Below are 18,013 nucleotides of genomic sequence, written 5' to 3' on the forward strand. Positions count from 1 at the left end.
GCCATTTACTTAAGTGTTTATGTAACTTTTTTAAATTATTTTTAAAAGAGTCTTACACACACACCTAAACACCTAAACACATACACAAACACTGGAACACACACTCAATCACTTAAGTTGGAAGGAAAAGTGGCCAAGAATTAGGACTCTTGGCAAGGGAATATTTCGATTTTTTACTCATTCGTTCTTTGATTTTCTTCCTCGTTCTTCTTTCCAACAACGATCACCCGACTCGCTTGCATCTCAAAGTGGGTTTTTGGTGGGTTTTGACAAGAAAAAACAGTAGAAAAAATAGAAAGCGTCCTCTGTTCGTCACCGACGTTCCAACGCTTCGGTATTCGTATTTCGAGCGTTTTAAATGCAAAGACACGTTTTTAAACCTTCTATTTGCACCATTCTAATCAAAATATGTGTGTTTTATATTTTGAAGTATGAAAATTATATTGATCAAATTATTTGACGATTGGATGAATATTTTTCGAAATTTGACCTTTTTACGCTCTCTTGAGATGTGTTATGATTTCTAAAGGAAATGATGTCATTAGGGGGCATTAAAGGATTGGAAAGGAGTCGTTTAAGCAAAGAATGATGGCTGGAAGTTGGCATTAGGAGACGTATGGATAGAGGAGACGTATGGATAGAAGATAAAACCTAAGGTTTCCTTGATTGCTTGGGTTGTAGTAGCCTTGGCTAAGGGGAGGCAGTGCCAGGGCTTGGATCAGGCCCTGTGTGGCTGTGACTGAAGGGTTAGGAGGACTCAAGGCTGGCTGGACATAGGCTAGGTGAAGGAGGGCAACAACTGCAAGCCCTAGGAACCACGTGGTGCGCGCGTCTTGATGATAAAAGGGAAGGGGTGCGCGGCTGAGGAAGGAGAGGGTTTCAGTTCGCGGCTAGGCATGGTTCAGGGGCTGTGATGGTCTAGGAGGGTTAGGCTAGGGTTTGGTCTGGCGATGGTTCGGGACATAGATGTGGCCGAGGGGGTTCTAGGAAGCTTTAGGGCTCGATTTTGGCTAGGGGAACAGTATGGGCTCGAACCGTGGTTCACAGGGGTTGGTTCATGTGTCACGGGGGTATTTTATGTATGAAAAGTCTATGTTTTCAATTTGAGATTTTAATATTAACTAATTCGGGATTAAAACGCTTCACGGTTTAGTTATTAAGTCAATAAATCGAAAGTATCAGGTTTACATCTAAGAAAAATATTAGAGCTCAAAATTAAGCTCATATGATGCTATGGGATAGGTTCGATTCAAGAAAATTAAGAAAAAGTCAAAATCGAGAATTTTTGAGTCCAAGGGTAAAATGGTCATTTTACGTCTCCGGTGGTTTGAAAGGTCTGGCAGTGTCCCGAAGAATCATATACATGCTAAATAATATTTTAAAATGTTTACGTTGAAAATATGATATTTTTCTGCTATATGCAAAGGATGTACGATTTTTCCTGAAAAATGTTATTTTACGAGTTTGAAGGATACAATATTTTATAAAATGAAAGGAAAATATTTTGAAAGATGTGAATTGAATGTGACAAATATGATATGATATGATTGGGGATATCATCAGAGAAAAGGCCTAGAGGGAGCCCGTTTACGGGAGAAGGCCCTAGAGAGAGCCCGACAATCGTATTTCTTTTTTTTTTTTTTTGAGACGGCCCAATGATGAGAGTTGATGACGCCCCGCCCCCATGTACTTGGTGAGCTAAGACTGATCAATCGACCACGGGATGATACGATTACAGCTAGTCATTTTCAAGTATCAAACTTCACCCAAAAATGATATACGATGATGGAAAGCTTTACGATTTAACGATTTATAATTTATTTACGCTTACAAATTTATGCTAGCTTATTTTAAATAAAAGTATGATTTTAATACATGTGTCTGTATGTGTATTATTTGCTACGTATGGTTAGAACGTGCTGAGTCATTAGACTCACTAAGTTTAGATGGTTGCAGGTGAGGATGATTTTGAGGGAGACAACGACGCTTGATTGGATCATGTCCGATAGTACACTCCCGAAGGAAATTTATTTTCCGCACTTACTTAGTATTTAAAGTTTTACGTAAAGATTTTGAGGATTATTTATTTAGAAATTTTATGCTTTATTTTGAAGTCTAGTTTTGGATTATTTTAAAAGTGGACGTATGATTTTGGTGGTTGACGATTTATGAATTTTTATTCATTTAAGATTTTTAAAGGTTGAGTTGTTTTAAATGAGTGTTTTGAATTTTATGTTTACAAAAGGGAAAAAAAATATTTTAGTAGGATTTTAAAGTTAAAAAGTAAATAACGTTTCAATTAGTCATTTGACCAGGACAATGTAGGGGCTTTACGTACTAGCATGCACTTTGATCCGTTTACCGATTCCATTGAAGGTCATCAGGTGGAGAAGTTGGGTGTATTTTCGAAATACGTAGGAGCAAATGCATTGTAGTCGGGGATTCACCGTTTGCCCATGTGTGAAGATATATTATGTGATCTAATGAGTTAATAGTGCAAGGAGTCTCTGGCCAAAGTAAGAAATGTGCTTTAGAGAAAGGTGTTTTCCTAGTTGCACATACCATCATATCACTATTAGTACTCAAAGATAAATCACATCGTTATCAAATTCATATACAACTCTCGATATACCAATGGTTGTAGATTCGATCGGGATATATGTGTTGAAGAGATCATAATGTACGCTAATCATGACTTAAGGTTCTTGCAGGCATTATCAGTGATACCTAGAGATCATGAGACGATGCTACGAGACGCTCTTACCATGATCTGATGGATACGATCAGAAATGAGTTCTGACATTCTTGATCAAGGAGTTGATGAAAAGAATGGGGTTAACTAGGGCAAACCCGAATAAGAATGAATGTCATTCTGAATCACATGGAGATGTGAACTCATGGCTAGTTATATCTCTGAACCATTGAAAATCACACAAGTTTCAGATTCTGTGTTCTCTTTGAGAAAGTTAAAGTTCAAGGAGTTGAAATTTAACGACTATAGTTTTATGTAGATCAAGCATGAATCTTATAAAGGAGTTTATAAGTTGATTACATAAGATGGAATAAATAGAAGTTAGCTTAATTGGTAATTAAAGAAGGAGAGTTTAACTGCTTATTTTGTGAAGGAGTTCACTAAACTGGCAGTCGTCCAATATGGTAAGTGAAAATTTTGATTTTCGAAATTTTCAATTTTTATTATATGAACAATATTTGTATCTTTGATACATCGGCACTCTCGGATTGTCGATCAGTGTTATAATAAGTTCGGAATCATTTATTTAGTGAATTTGAAATTTATTAATTAAATATTGGTAGTAGTGGTGGTGACTATTAATATGTACATATATTATTATTATTATTATTATATCATGTGTTATCAAAATTTGACATACACATAATATAATAAATAATAATATAAGAATTTAATATAATGAAATTAGAGTCATAGTACCACAAGGACTTGGAGTCCTTGTGGGAGAGGGACTCCTAATTAGATTAGGAGTCAACTTCTATATATACACCATGAAGGGTCACAATTTGACCACAATTTTTGAACACAAGTTTTGCACACAAAAACACAACAATGCTCTCTCCTTTCCTCTTTTCTAGTTTTGGCCACCTTGATTTTTCAAGGAAAAATTTTCAGCCAACCCTTGTTGCTTCACGCCGCGCCATCGCACAGTCTATTCGGATGCTACAGTCTCAATACACAAATAGCTTGCGATTTCTAGTACAATCCAAGCGAGGAGGACAGTCTTCGATCGTGGACCTAATTAGATTATCAAATCCATTGTACCGTTCGTAAGGAATTACAAAAATTACTATCTCCGCTTAAAAACCGGAATAATTTGGAGTCCAGCGTTCTATACACAAAGCTATAATTCTAAACGTCCTATGAATGGAATTTTAAACACATGACGCCTAAGCAACGTTTTGATTGTCGAAACGAAAATTTTAAAACTTCTGTTGCGTCTTGAGTGCGAGAATTCGATACATCGACAGGAGATGTCTCGAGAACCACATGCATCAGCAGTGGAAAGTTTGATGTTCGTCATGATCTGTACAAGACTAGACATTGCTCAAGTAGTGGAAGCAGTTAGTCAGTATATGATGAATCCTGGACGAGAGCATTGGAGCACTGTTAAGAGGATCCTTAGATACATTAAGGATATCTCAAATGCTGCATTATGTTATGGAAAATTAGATTTTACACTCAGGGGCTATGTCAATTCAGATTATGCAGGTGATCATAATAAGAGGAAATCTACTACTGATTATGCGTTTACACTTGCATGAGGAGCAATAAGCTAGGTTTCAAAATTGTAAACAGTTGTGGCGTTATCTACAACGAAGGCAGAATACATGACAGCTAATCAAGCTTGCAATGAGACAATAAGGATGAAAAGGTTATTGGAGGAGATCAGACACAAACAAGATAATGTTCTTTTGTTTTGTGACAGTCAGAGTGCCTTGCACATCGCAAGTAATCTAGCCTTTAATTACAGGACTAAACACATTGGAGTTCAATTTCACTTTGTTCGAGAAGTAGTAGAAGAAAGAAGTGTGGACATGCAAAAGATCTATACAAAAGACAACATAGCTGATGTTCTGACCAAACCAGTGAACATGACAATTTTGAGTGGTGTAGATCTTCAAGTGTCCTAACAGAAAAGTAAGCAGCAAGGAATTACAAGATTGAAAAGATGAGTGGAGATGTGTTTGATTTTCAATCTCCATGTTGAGGTTGACAGAAGTTAACAGATGATAGTTAATGTCTGTCATATGACAACCACAATACACATTAATCTCATTTCATTCAACCCTTCATCGAATTTTCTTTCATCTTATAGTATTTGATATTTAGTTACATAATATTTGTGAAACGTTTGTTTTCTTGTATTAAAAAAATGCGTTTTTTTGAAAACACAATGAGTTGTCGTACACCGTAAAATATTATAATAGAATTATTTTCATCTCACCCGTGTTTTTTACCGTAATAATTTTTGAAGATTTTCTACATAAATCTCAATGTTCAATTTATTCTTTATTTTCATATTATTATCTCACGTTGCAGTACATGAGACCAACATACTGAATGATCATCATCTATCCACTCAACATATGAACACAGTATTATGTACTGAATGAGATAAATACACTATCATATGACTAACATGCCGTAACTCATGCAAGACAACGAGTTAAAGTCAGTTGAAAGGGAAAATTTTAACGTAAATATAAAAGAAAAAATAGAAGTTTAAATCAATTGATATACACTTTCACAGCACAACAATACTGAATACTAAATACCGAATAGCATGATCTCACAAAGATTCTCCAATGCAGTATTATCATAATACATAACAGTTTCGTGCAATGTTCTGAACTTCGGGGCATCAAAAAAAAAATTTTTTTTTAAATGTTGGGCATCAAAATTTTAAGTACTCGGGAAAGGGGCAATTTCGCTTTATTCTCACATTGCACAAAACCTTTTATAACTCCCACAGTCAGACTCCTCCAGTCCCGTATGCATTTGATATCACATCAGTCAACATTCATATGCACATAGCTCGTCAGCTACTTCTTCTTTCCCTCTGAAACGCTGGGTACTGGACCATATAGACATATGCGTAGGTCGCCTGCCAGCAATGGTTGATGTAGAAAGGTCTTATACAAGTCCCAAAACTCATTTCTGTTAAAATAGTAAGGGGTAATAAATGAGATCTCTGAATGGAAAATATGTTCATACAATCTAGCAAGCTGTTGCTTGGATACATTTTGCAAAAACCATTATCGTTCTCCTAAAATAAAACCGAACAAACATCACATATTTCCAAGGAATTTAGGAATATACACGAATGTATTGCGCCTAACACATGGCCTGGCAACATTTTACGGGATCTTATTCAGCTTATATACTGGAAAACTAAAACAGAAGTCAAACCTGACTTGAGGGAGGGTGAACAAGGAATAGCCTTTGACATCCGTGTGCATGTCAAGTACAATCACTGCTAATCGAGATAAACCCAATGCTTCCATATCTATTAATTTCTTGATTCTGCAACAAAACTGGCCGAGCATATTAACAAACACTGAAGGAGCCAAACGATACGAAATTTCTAAATACTGGTCGGTGATCTTTCTTAAATTATCTACATATAATAAGTGCACACACAGTACTCTGAATATATCCAGGCATATTATTCTCGAAATATAGAAACCAGATTACAGGAACAATTCCAGATGGAATGCTAACTTTACCAAGTCCAGAAACTACTAAGTAGTTCTAAAAAACTCAAAAGTAGAGAAATTTCCGTAAGCTTAAGAAAAGTACAATAAATCAATAGGAACTTCAATGAAAGAAAAATGTAGAGACTAGAGAGGGTAAAGTCAATTGAAAAAGCAGCGATAAGAGATCATGATAAGTATGTAAATAAAATTCAAGAATCATGCACCTGCTTGGTGTCCCACTAGCAATATTAACACGATTCTTTAACATAGACACCTGTTAACATCACCAACCAAGAGAATACTCGTATAAGAAAATTTAGGAGATCGGTGTAAATTGAATTACTGAGAGAGACAGAGAGAGAGAGATATCATAGCAGCTAACCAACATGTACTAGTGTCATTTACAATGGGAATTGATACTGAAAAACATGTTTACCATGAGAACAATTATGAAGAAGCTTTTGGAGACACTAATAGTTTACAAAAATCTGAAGGTGTTTCTTTTGATCAAATGCTTTGATTCCAAAATTAAAGAACATACTATGCGAAGCACGTCATTAATCAAATAAATGTTTCACAGACAGCAAGATTCAGCACCTGTTCCTCAACCTTCATATGCTTAGAGAATAGCTTAGCAGCATGACAGTCGTTTGTCAGAGGTCGCAGTTCCCTTCAAAAGCAAAATTTACAGGTCATTCACACTGAAAAATCTAAAATATATGCGTACAAACGATTATTACTGTGTTTCTGATTTATTTTGCATGGGAGGGACTTTGGGGTTGAGTGAATATGTGTGAAGAAATATCTATATACACAGATCACACTGCATAAAGAATGATTTTGGATTATCAGAAAGCTAAGTAAAACGTATTTACAAAAACCACAAAAAACATGCATTTAAGTAAATGGATGAAAAGCATTAAACCTGAGAAGTTCCAGTGACCTTAGTGCTGATAGACTTATCATAAGAAGAGCAGGATTTCCAGGATCAAGTTCTCCTTCTTGAATATGCTTTTCACAAAGCATTTCTTTCCATGAAGATCCAAAAGCAACCTTCATGTGCTCACCCAAGTTGCTGGTGGCGTTTTGGACTGGACCCTGACACAGCTCAATAAAGCGTGCTTCTGCTCCAGGAAAATTGCCATCGCCAAAGTAAATTAAATGTCTTCAAAACTCATGTTAAAACACTTTGAAAAGAAATAAATTCTGAAAGAAATACCACATGCAACATTTTATGAAAAACATTTTCAGTAGGTTGTGTCGAACCAAGGCGATTAGGCAACTTATTCACAACTACCATTTAGAGCTTGAATGCAGTGGCGTCTTTTAAAACTTAAATCGATTGTCCAAGCCTGACAGGAGAACGGACCCTTTTTGATCATATTTACAACCATAACCCCCCTTGAAAGGCCCTTCACGAAATTGACCAAGCATCATTAAATTAAATAAACTAAAAATAACAATCGAACACTGTCAAAAAAATGTCTATAATTAATTATCTTTTTAACTACGATTAACAATTCTCACCGTAGGACCGTAGGTCAAGTTAAAAAAGTCATCCCAAAATCAAAAACCCTACTCAACACAACCCTTCAGTTGTAGCAATCATTTGAGAAATATACAGGCTCATTGCCACACATTCATGGTTCATCCTCCTCCTCACTTCCGTCAAATTGATAGGGCAAATAAAATTGTTGAGGTAAGTTAAGTAGAATATTTAAATTTATTTTGAACTCTAGGGTTGACCAATAGATTGTGAAGTGTTGGCTCATATAGGACCAGGCGAGAAAGGGTCAGGCGCCCTATTAGGATATGCATGGGGGTCGCGTCTCTGCCATATGGTGCTGAGTCCATAGCATGTGTAAATTAATAGTTTTGACATGCATTTCAGTTGATTTTGTTTCCATTGTCTCCTTCCATTAACAGTTTTGATATGCATGAGGTGTAGAACCAAGTTGCATATTGTCTGCAAATAATCTTATCAACCGCGAGATCACACTACAGAAATTTTGCTCCGCCTTGATTCTTGATAGGTTGATGGAAAAATAAATTGAAATAACAAAGCACAACACACAATTTTTGGCCAATTGATCTTTCCTCCATCCAGCTTATATGCGTATCATGTGTCATTAAACATGTGAAATGGAAAATAAATTGTGAGTGGTATATCAATCAGATTTCTACCACATAAAAGGCCCTCATAACTGAACTGAAATTCTGTGCATAGCCTTACAAAAAATCAAAGACAATGGCTTTTGTTTGGAGGCATTTTGAACAGAGGCAAATGATACCAAAGTGGCATTATTACACTAGAATGTAAAAAAAAAAACTAAACTGAAAATAGTAGCAAAATTAACACATATACAAGAGGTAAAAAGCATATTCTTCTTCTACGAAGGAATGCGGAGAGATCACCTTTGAGAGAATCAAGCTCGAGGGACGAAAGCTTCGCGCCATTGCCGGACTGATAATGGTGTACAAAAAAGTCCAGCTGCTGTGAGGCGGTTGCCAGTTGGACGGCGTCGTATCTCCGCTGTTTGTCCGCCTTAGCTTCAATCTCATTCTTCTTTTTTCCGTTGCTTTTGATTTTCTTGGAACCAGATTTTACCTCGTTCTTAGTCTCCATGCTGGTTGATTTCTTCGGCGGAAATTTCTGCCTCTTCCGCTTCTTGACGGCGGCGGAGGCGGTCCGGTCGGTGGAGCCCATTGAGTCGGAGGATTTGACTGCTGGGCAGGGATTAGGTTTACTTCGTCGAACTTTAAAAATACCTACACCAAGCCACATGCATCGTATATACTAGTGTACACCCGTCGCGTATTTATATAATATTTTTTTATAATTAATTTAATTTATATTTAAATTATGATCAAAATATAATTATAAAAAATAAAAAATGACTATACTGTAAATTAGATATATAAATTAAAAAATAAATTGAATAATAAAATAATAAAAAAATGACTTCATAAGAATTGAGTCTATAATCTAAATTCCAATAAACAATGACTCTATTCGTTTAAATACATATAAATTGCATTGAAATTTTAATATTTTATTAATATATATAATTATTAAAACAGACCATGACACCAAAATTAGTTACTCTAAGTGTCTCAAACTTAATAAAATAGTATATATTATTTAATATTTTTACCAAAAATATATATTTTTTAATTAATATATTTTTGTTCATTTGATTAATATAGGTTTTAGCAATTTTTGCTTTAAGTACTTCTAACCATTCAATAAGGATAATTATTATCAAAATCTCAATATTATCATTATTTTAAGAGAACGAGTATATATTTCATTCGGAGTTTGGCTCGAATTCTATCATAACTTAATTCAAAAATTAATTTAGTTATCTATATTTTTCAATTTACTATCTCGTCGTTTATTAATTATTTCATGAGTCAAACACTTAGTTGTCTCAGATGAATTATATTTTGCAACCAACGATGGAACAGTTTGAAAATTTTCACGAATCAATGGTCTGATAATTCTTATTGAAAGAAAATGATTGAATACTATACTTAACGAGTGTGATGTTTTCAACAAAAAGTGATGCAATTAATATTAAAATAAAGTTATAAACTTGTTTAACAAATTAACATAAATGGAAAATAAGAAATTAAAACAGACTCGTTCATCTGACAAAAGTTAAGAGTGATCAGATTCAACGCGTCAGTTGCGGTTAAAACAACATAGAGCTTGTATGGTATTGCGTCAGTTTGAGGATTTATTTAATGTGCAACTAAGAAAAATATAACAATGATTTGTTGTTTTTTTTTAGAAATAATATTTATATAACAATGAATTGGGTTAACCTCATATTTGAATATTAAATCCAAGTAGAATGTAAGATTAATTTGTGATTTAATGGGCCCAGCCCATTAGCCCGACCCGATATATAAAATCCTAGGTTTTTTTTTTTTTTTTTGAGTAAAACCCGTAATTTTATTGCGAAAAATCGTCAATTACAAGTTTAACCAACCAAGCTGGAAATTCTCCATTAATCTTCGGTTGAAGCTGATGATACCGAATAAATTACGTAAAATATTATAATTATACGCTAGTGTCCTTAGGCAGACGATGTATACATATTGAATTCTTTTTTAAAATGATTTTTTGTAAAAATTTATAAATTATATTAAATTTCAAACATTTAAAACCGATTTTTTAATTATAATTTTTATTTTATGACTTATGAGTGATATGGTTATTAAAAAATTAGAAAATATAGATGAAAATAATAAATATTTTATTAGGTTATGTTAGTTATATATCATACACAAATTTAATAAAAATGTATTTATTATATTTTTATTAAATAAAACTGAATATTTTTATAATGAGTAGGTCTATTGTTAAGCGATTTCATATATTTGAGACGGATCGATCCGATCTATATATATGAAAAAAATAAATTTTTTTGATATATCAAAATAATATTTTTCATAGTTGCGTCTCACAAAAATAACTCTTGAGACGATTTTAAAAGAGTTGGTGTGTTCTATAATTTGGGAAAATTGACATTTTTTAATTTTATTTTTTAAACATATAATCTTTGACATTGATCGAACATGAGAAATTTCAATACACTTGAGAAGGATATAACTTTCTTAAAAAAATAATTGATCGAGGATGGAGATAGAGATGGGGAACCAAAATAAATATTTGCCCAAAATCTGTTTTATCTCCTAAAAAAATTTAATTTATAAAAAATTTCAAAAAGATATTTAAAATTGAAATCATAGTGAATAAGAAGAATGAAGTTTTTTTTAAAAAAAAAAAATTAGATTGTATTACTTTTTCAAAAGTTTTATCAAATTATAGTGTTTTTACTTTTTATATGCTTTATCAAACTACCGTAAAAATTAAATGATAAATTTAATAAAAATTTACTCTCATGTCTTTTCAAGGCAAAAACTTGTGTGAAACGGTCTCACGAGTCGTATTTTGTGAGACAGATATCTTATTTGGGTCATCTATGAAAAAATATTATTTTTTATACTAAAAATATTACTTTTTATGTTGACATAAATTATAATGTTATTGTTATATATAATCAAATATTTGTGGTTTTATCGAAAAAATTATTTGGTATATGGGTGATTCAGTGCACTACTTCGAAATTTTCGAAGAAAACCTAATATCATATCAAAAATTTCGTTATAAGAAAAAAAAAAATATACAGATATCGTATCAAAATTTCGTTACCAAATATACTTTCGAAGAAAATCGTATATCATATCAAAACTTCGTTATAAGAAATAAAATATACAGATATCATATCAAAATTTTGGTATAATTTATTCCATACCATTCATATCAATAATTTTGGTACGATATCGATATATTACAGTCTCTACCATTATTAATTTTATTTTTTATTTGTTTTATAAACCCATTTTCACGTTTTAATCTATTTTTATATTAATTACTTAAAAGCAGTATAATTTTATAATTTATAAGAATTTTGTTCATTTTGATATTTGAAATTTTTCTGTATTTTTGTATATATCGAAATACTAAACAAAATTTAAAAAACATATACAATAAATCTCATTATAGGAAGGAAAAAAAATCGACACTCTATTAAAATTTCGATACGAAATAAATTTCATATCATTCATATAAACAATTTCTGTACAGTGTCGATACAATATCATCTATATCATTATTAATTATATATTTTTATTTTTTAAATTCTTTTTCACAGTTTAATCTATCTTGTATATTAATTATTAAAATGATTATAGTTTTATAATTTAGAACATTTTTGTTGGCACAAGATTTGAACTTTTCGATATAATTTTTTTTAAAATAAAATAATTAAGAATCTCATGAGACGGGCCGGTTAATGAGAATACATGTCTCAACGTATAGGGTAATATCGACGTTAATAGTGTTAGTGTGACAAAACACGAGTCATTATATCAACGATTATGCTAGCTTGAATTAATGCATTAATCTTTATTTTGTTCTCCTTGCCTTTCAATTTCACAGTGGCTTGCTGAATTTTTTAAAAAACACATAACCATGATAATTTTTTTAAAAAACCATGAAAAACTAATAATAAAATCCTAAATATATATTTATTCAAACATTATTATATACTAGGTATGGACACCTCAATTCTTGAGGTGTTCTAACCAAGTTTATAGTATAACATATGAGTATTTATATTTTTTTTAGAATTACTAATTATGTGTTTATATTTGTGAGCATAGTATTTTTTTATGTTCTTCTATATTTGTATTCAAACGGTTATTATTATAAATTGACATGGGTTTAACAAAGTGAAAAATATGAAAAACAAATAATTTATAAAAATAAAAATGATTAGAAAAAAGATTGAATTGATGTTCAAATAGGAGAAGTTTAATAACATGTTGTAAATTGAATAAAAATGTATTGTTTTATCTTAAATATAATGAAAGATCTACTTTATAAATAAGTTATTATAAATTTGAAAATAGAGTATTCGTATTTTGGTATTAGTTGTAAGGGTGTTACATTTAATGATATTTTTGACGCCAATGAATTTATGAATGTGGTAACTTTAACTTAAATATAAGTTGTAACATGAGCTATTAAACAATCAATAGGAGCACAAAAAATTTTAGGGTAATAAAAGAAATTTGAAAAACTGTTAATGTAGCTAGACATGATTTCAATATGTTTAACTTTCTTTTTTAGAATTTAGTTGATGGATTTATGAATTTTGTAACTGGAGGTTTTTTTATGACATATAAACATAAAAGTTAATGTTAATTTATGATACAGCTGAATAAAAAAGATAACAATGATGTGCTAATAAAAGAAATTAAAGTATATGAATAAAAATTGTTTTGAGCTCGTATTAATCTAAAGTTTATAATGTGTTTACGTACATGTATAACGACTAAGCATTTTTGATACTATAAGATAAAGGTTTATTATGCATTTGATGTGCATGATTGTTTTGAATTTTGATGGAGCTCGTTGGTATTTAGGGTTATCTTAATGTCTGTTGCATAGTCTAGCAGGAGCAACAACTTTGATTCCATGTTAAGCACTCTTCGTAAGATGATGACCCATACAGGGTTGGAATAAAATATTCTTTTTAGTTCTTCAACTTCTTTCTGAAATAGATATTTGTATTAACATTGTGCACATTCGACACATGTACAATAAGGATTGTTTTCCATTGAATTTGATTTATATGTTGAATCTGTAGTTAGCAAAAGATGGGCATTGAGAAATTATAACATACCAAGTATGTTAAGCATTAGGTAATTAAGCATATAAGTATATATAAAGTAAGATAGAGGGTGTCAAGCGAATTTTCATATATTATACGAAATGTGTGGAGTTATAGATAATTTATAATAAATGGCTTGGTTGTTTTTGTCGATTGTAATAAAAGTATATTAGTCACTTGTACTTGCTGACAGGTGGCAAATTACAAGCTATAATTTTTACTTAGAAACCTGAGTCACCACAACATTTGGTGTATTTTTGACATCTTTGCTGTTAAAAAAAGCTAGTAATCATTTGTTCATGTCACGCGTCAATTAAATGAACATTGTTATAAATAATAGAACATTTTTGAAATCGTATGGATGTTTTCGTAATGAAAAGAATTTATGTACTTAGCTAAATTTAAAAATAACAATACCTGTGTGGTTAATAAGAAAGGGATGGGTGACATGCTACAAACTTAGGAAGAAGCTACAAATAATAGAATTATATAAATATTTTATATAAAGAATGCAACTGTAATTAGTTATGAATAGAGAGAAAGAAGATATTATTGTCATGNTATTGAATGAATGATAACAAGTATAAGGTTTCCATGTTTAACTGTATTTGTGTTAGTTGATTTATGAACGTCTTCGTTTTTCGACATTTAAAAATATCAAATGTGATTTAATTTATTGGATATTAAAGCTAATGACAGCTGAAAGAAATTAATGAATCAAAGTAAGAGTAAGAAGCGTTAAGTAAATAGTCAAATCTGTTGGATAATATATTAATAAGGTAATAGTGTCGTTACTAACTCGGTCTACAATTTGATTCTGCCGCACATACATTTTTTATACCTATTTTTATTTCAATATTGACCGTATAAGTTAGAAAATGAGAATATTATCATTTTTTTAAAATAGATATTTTATAATGATTTATAATTATCTACCAACTTTAGAAAAAGTTAAAAATAGTAAAATTATATAAATTTTTATACAATGAATGCAACAATAATTAGCTAGGAGTAGATGGAATAAAGATATTGATGTTATGTGAATAAGATAAATAAAGTCTAAGAAGAAAAAAAACATGTTAATATAAAATCATATTATCTAACTGGGTAATTTAATATTTACTTAAATATAGGTTAATATATTCTATAACCTAAGTTATATTAACTGGTATTTTTATTTTAAAAAAAATTAATTGAAAACGTAGAAACACATGGCAAACTTTAGATATCTATAATTATTTAATACAAGTTTTTGGGACGATAGCTTTATTACAATGTTATATTTGATTTTTTTAGTTAATAAATTTAGCTGTGCAATTACATATAATTTGAAACTATTTTATCCAATTAAATATTTATTTAAAACCAGTGTACGAACCCGTTTAAATTTTGAGCTAACACGCTTCGTGGGAGTGGGGTTTTGGGAGCGAAAGTTAAAGTGAGCTAAATTACGTTAACGTGTACGATAAGGTTTGTTGAAATTTATGAATATTTTTAAATATGATCAGGTGGAATGTAAAATAAAAGTCGTGGTCGTGGAACATAAATAAGGTAAATATCCATTCGAAAAAGAAAGTTCATTTTTGAAATCATAAAAGCCAAATTAACAATATGAATGTTCTTTTGCTGACAACATTCAAGTAATTAGCAGCACAGACGTTCCGTGTGCAAAAGGAAACCAACAATCATAACCAAGTAAAATTACAAATGGGAAACTCAAACATACAAGAATAATGAAGTCATCAGTATGTGTATTTTTATTGTCTACCTCCCTCTCTAAATTATCTCCATGATTGGAACTCAATTGCTTAGTAAAACCAATCAAATTCAGCAGCTTAAGAAAACCTTGAGACAATTTTTAATCAGCATCATATAGACCTCCTTCCTAACAAAAACCTTATGACAATGCCTTTTCCTTTCTCCATTATCTTCAGAGCAGCACCTGCATTGAATAAATTTTAAATTATCAAATCTCATGAAGCAAGGTGACGTGGACTCATTTATCCAACGATCTATGCTAGAAAAAGATCCATATTTTAGGCCATATGATATGACTCACCAGTAGGCATCCAGGCCTTACAAATTACATCTCTGTTGTTCTTGTGTCCAAAAGTTATAACAATCCCTATCATAGCCAAAAGTCTTTTCTTTGCATTATTTCGGCTGTTTTCTGAGAGATGCTTAGGCACAAATCCTCTCTGCCTAGCTTTCTCCAGCTCTGCATCGAGAACATCTAATATCTTCTGATTTTCCCTGACAAACAAATCTATTTTACTGATGCAAATTTATACATATAAACATGCAGTAAACATATAAAATGAAATTACTTGCACGAAATTATTTTTACCGTATCGTCCACAGAGGCGTAAGATCTGTCCTCGCGAGAGGGTCCAAGGGACCTCTACAAAGAAACCGGGGAACGACACCAAAATAAGTCATTCCAGGTTACCGAGCAACACTTTCCAACACGCTTAGAAATATAGCTACAAAAGGGGAAAAGCACATGAAGAACAGCTTAATCTAAGCCGAAGAGAACCAAGGGGGTCAATATAGCTGAAAGAAGGGAAAAAACATGAAGAACAACATATTCAAAACCAAAGAAAAAGCAGGGGATAACACGGCTGTCGACGTCTTCTCCAACACGAACACGATTAATATAGATACAAGAGCGTAGAAACACAAAAGATAGCATAATCAAAGCCGGACAGCATATAATAATCAAGGACAAAGAGAACGAAGGGGATCACGCACCTGTTGACGTTTTCTGGCGCTCGGGCGAGAAGATCGAACGGCAAACGAAAAATTCAAGGAGGAATGAGCACAAGGAGATTGAGAATTGGAAAAAACCGAACAACAAATGCAACAACCAAAGAAAAAGGAAAGCAAAAAGATACCGATGAGAAAGGAGGAAGAGATGGGCAGAATCAACCGACCTCCTAATGACAGCACAAACTATTGATTAGCGGAGAAAGAAACGTACGACGCGTGTTTGGGCTTTTAACCGGCTAACGTACAGAAACTGGCCAAATACAAATTATTGCCGCTTTCATATAAGTAGATTAGCCCGCTAATATTAAAAAATGTAAAATAAAGCTGTCTATGACAAGGTAAAACCAAAAACAAATTGGGCTATGAACTATGATTTAGCAACACAAAAGATAATAAATAAAAGCTCTCTATTACAAAATAATAATAACAAACATGAACAAAAAAACCAACATATATAGCAACAAAGTAAGAGTGATAGAAGATGAACTAATAACTCAGGAATAAAAGATCCAACCTGTGCGCAGTGCGAGTAGAAGAAATCGCCATAGGTTTTAAGCTTCTTAATGAAAAAACAGCTACTTCAACGTAGCAAATTCAAATCGAACCTACATATGTCAACAAAATAATAAATTAGTTAAGCTAAGCAATATAACAAGTCAGTAGTGGGCTAGCAAACAAAATAATTTATATCCCGAAATCATAAAGCAATCTGAGCTTGAGTTTTTCAATGTTTCCTAAGCGTATTGTATTTTTTCCTTGTAAAAATAGAGGGAGCCAACCTTTTTCTCTATAAGGAAAATAGAAATAAATAAAATATTTTAAGTGGGTTTGTTCGTTGAATATAATGAAATCAAATCTTGAAAATGAGTAACAAAAAATATACTAAAACCCTTTGACAAGCACAACAGAAACTATAATTCTTAAATTAAATCAAACCTACATGGTTTGGCTGCCAGAGCTAAGTGTTAAAACAGATAACCGGGAAAAAAAGCAAGTTATTCCAAAAAAAAACCGAGCGAAGAACACCATATTCAAACAAATCCAAGAGAGCTAAGCGTTAAAACAGCCAGGGAAACCCAAAAATCGCAAAGCGTAAGCAAACGATCATAAAAAACAACAACGCTACAAATAATTGGAAATCGAATCCTTTTGGTCAATAACAAATATACTAAAGCCCTTTAATAACCACAACAAAATCGCATATCAAACCCAGGCTAGGTAATTTGGGTGCAGGGGCTAAGCGTTAGATCAGAAACAAAATAGCCGGAAAAATCGTAAATCAATATATTTAAAAACAACAANGGCCTGTTTTTGTACAGTTCCCGGTCACCCAAAAAACACGTGTCATATACTGGGCCTTCCAACGAACCAAAGTCATTCGCTGTCAAGAGCAAGTTGTTTGTCTCGCAGTTGTTGTATCGGTTTTCCCTTTTCCTTTGTCTTCTTCAGCTCCTCCCTGCTTTCGCCCTTTCTTCCCAAATTTCTTCTCTCCTCCANGGGTAAAATGAGAACGACACACAAGCAGAACGAAGCACCAAAAAAACCGAAAGTTAGCCGGTGGTAGAAAAGAAGACGAACAACGGGCAAGGCGGAGGGGGAAAGGCACAACACATANTTTTTTTGGTGCTTCGTTCTGCTTGTGTGTCGTTCTCATTTTACCCTTTTGTTTTTTTTTTGGCGCATCATTCTGCTTACGTGTTGTGCCTTTTTCCCTCCGCCTTTCCCGTTGTTCGGCTTCTTTTTTACCACCGGCTCACTTTCTGTTT

The 18,013-nt window shown here is 32.3% G+C and overlaps 1 protein-coding gene across 1 annotated transcript; it reads right to left on the minus strand.

Moving 5' to 3' along the window:
• Positions 1 to 5,272: 5,272 nt before the first annotated feature.
• On the minus strand, positions 5,273 to 9,005 carry LOC140964306 (uncharacterized). Its single transcript, XM_073423975.1, has 6 exons — positions 8,647 to 9,005; positions 7,157 to 7,355; positions 6,829 to 6,901; positions 6,456 to 6,505; positions 5,945 to 6,058; positions 5,273 to 5,692 (listed from the first exon to the last, which is right to left on the minus strand). The coding sequence occupies exons 1-6, from the start codon at positions 8,936 to 8,938 to the stop codon at positions 5,578 to 5,580; spliced, it is 843 nt and encodes a 280-aa protein (XP_073280076.1). The 5' UTR covers positions 8,939 to 9,005; the 3' UTR covers positions 5,273 to 5,577.
• Positions 9,006 to 18,013: the final 9,008 nt, after the last annotated feature.

Source organism: Primulina huaijiensis, chromosome 2 (genome assembly GCF_012295235.1).
Source record: "Primulina huaijiensis isolate GDHJ02 chromosome 2, ASM1229523v2, whole genome shotgun sequence".
NCBI lineage: Eukaryota > Viridiplantae > Streptophyta > Magnoliopsida > Lamiales > Gesneriaceae > Primulina > Primulina huaijiensis.